General features: G+C 60.0%; 1 protein-coding gene across 1 annotated transcript in view; it reads left to right on the forward strand.

The window, feature by feature from the left end:
* Positions 1 to 73: 73 nt before the first annotated feature.
* The window catches only part of EMH_0029150 (SNF2 family N-terminal domain-containing protein, putative), a gene marked incomplete at both ends in the record, with an annotated part of 8,864 nt that continues 8,251 nt past the window's right edge, over positions 74 to 686 (forward strand). Inside the window, 2 exon segments of the mRNA XM_013494252.1 lie at positions 74 to 147; positions 151 to 684. Of these exon segments, the coding sequence (XP_013349706.1) occupies positions 74 to 147; positions 151 to 684 (608 nt within the window).

Below are 686 nucleotides of genomic sequence, written 5' to 3' on the forward strand. Positions count from 1 at the left end.
CAGCAGTAGCAGTAGCTGCAGCAGCAGCAGCAGCAGCTGATAGTAGAAAGCTGTACAAGGCCCTTCACCCCGCATGCTGCTGGCTGGGGAAGGACAGCGGCTGGGCCCAAGGAGGAGACATGCAGCAGCAGCAGCAGCAGCAGCAGCAGNGCAGCAGCAGCAGCAGCAGCAGCAGCAGAACCAGCAGCAGCAACTGCAGCGCAACGGGAAGGCAGAAGCTCTCTGGCAGCCTCAACAGCAACAGAAGCAGCTGCTGCAGCAGCAGCTAGTGCAGCAGCAGCTGCAGCAGCAACAAGTACAGCACCAGCTGCAGCAGCAACTCGTGCAGCAGCAACTTGTGCAGCAGCAGCAGCTGCAGCAGCAGCAAGCGCAGCAGCAGCTGCAGCAAGAGTATGGATTTCCGTCGGCTAGCCCCCCTGAAGAGGCTATGCTGCCGAATGAGCATTCCTTCTCTACGCTGCAGGAGCTGCAGCAGCAGCAGCACTTGCAGCAGCAGCTGCAGCAGCAGCTGCAGCAGCAGCTCCAGCAGCAGCTGCAGCAACAGCTGCAACAGCAGCTGCAGCAACAGCAGCACATGCAACAGCAGCTACACCACCAACAGCTGCAACAAAGTCATACTGCACTGCAGCAGCAGCAACACCCACACCTGCAGCAGCAGCAGCAACCCTCTCCTCTCTCTGCTTCTC

The sequence above is a fragment of the Eimeria mitis genome, genomic scaffold, assembly GCF_000499745.2.
Source record: "Eimeria mitis Houghton genomic scaffold, Emh_scaff1090, whole genome shotgun sequence".
NCBI classification, from domain to species: Eukaryota; Apicomplexa; class Conoidasida; order Eucoccidiorida; family Eimeriidae; genus Eimeria; species Eimeria mitis.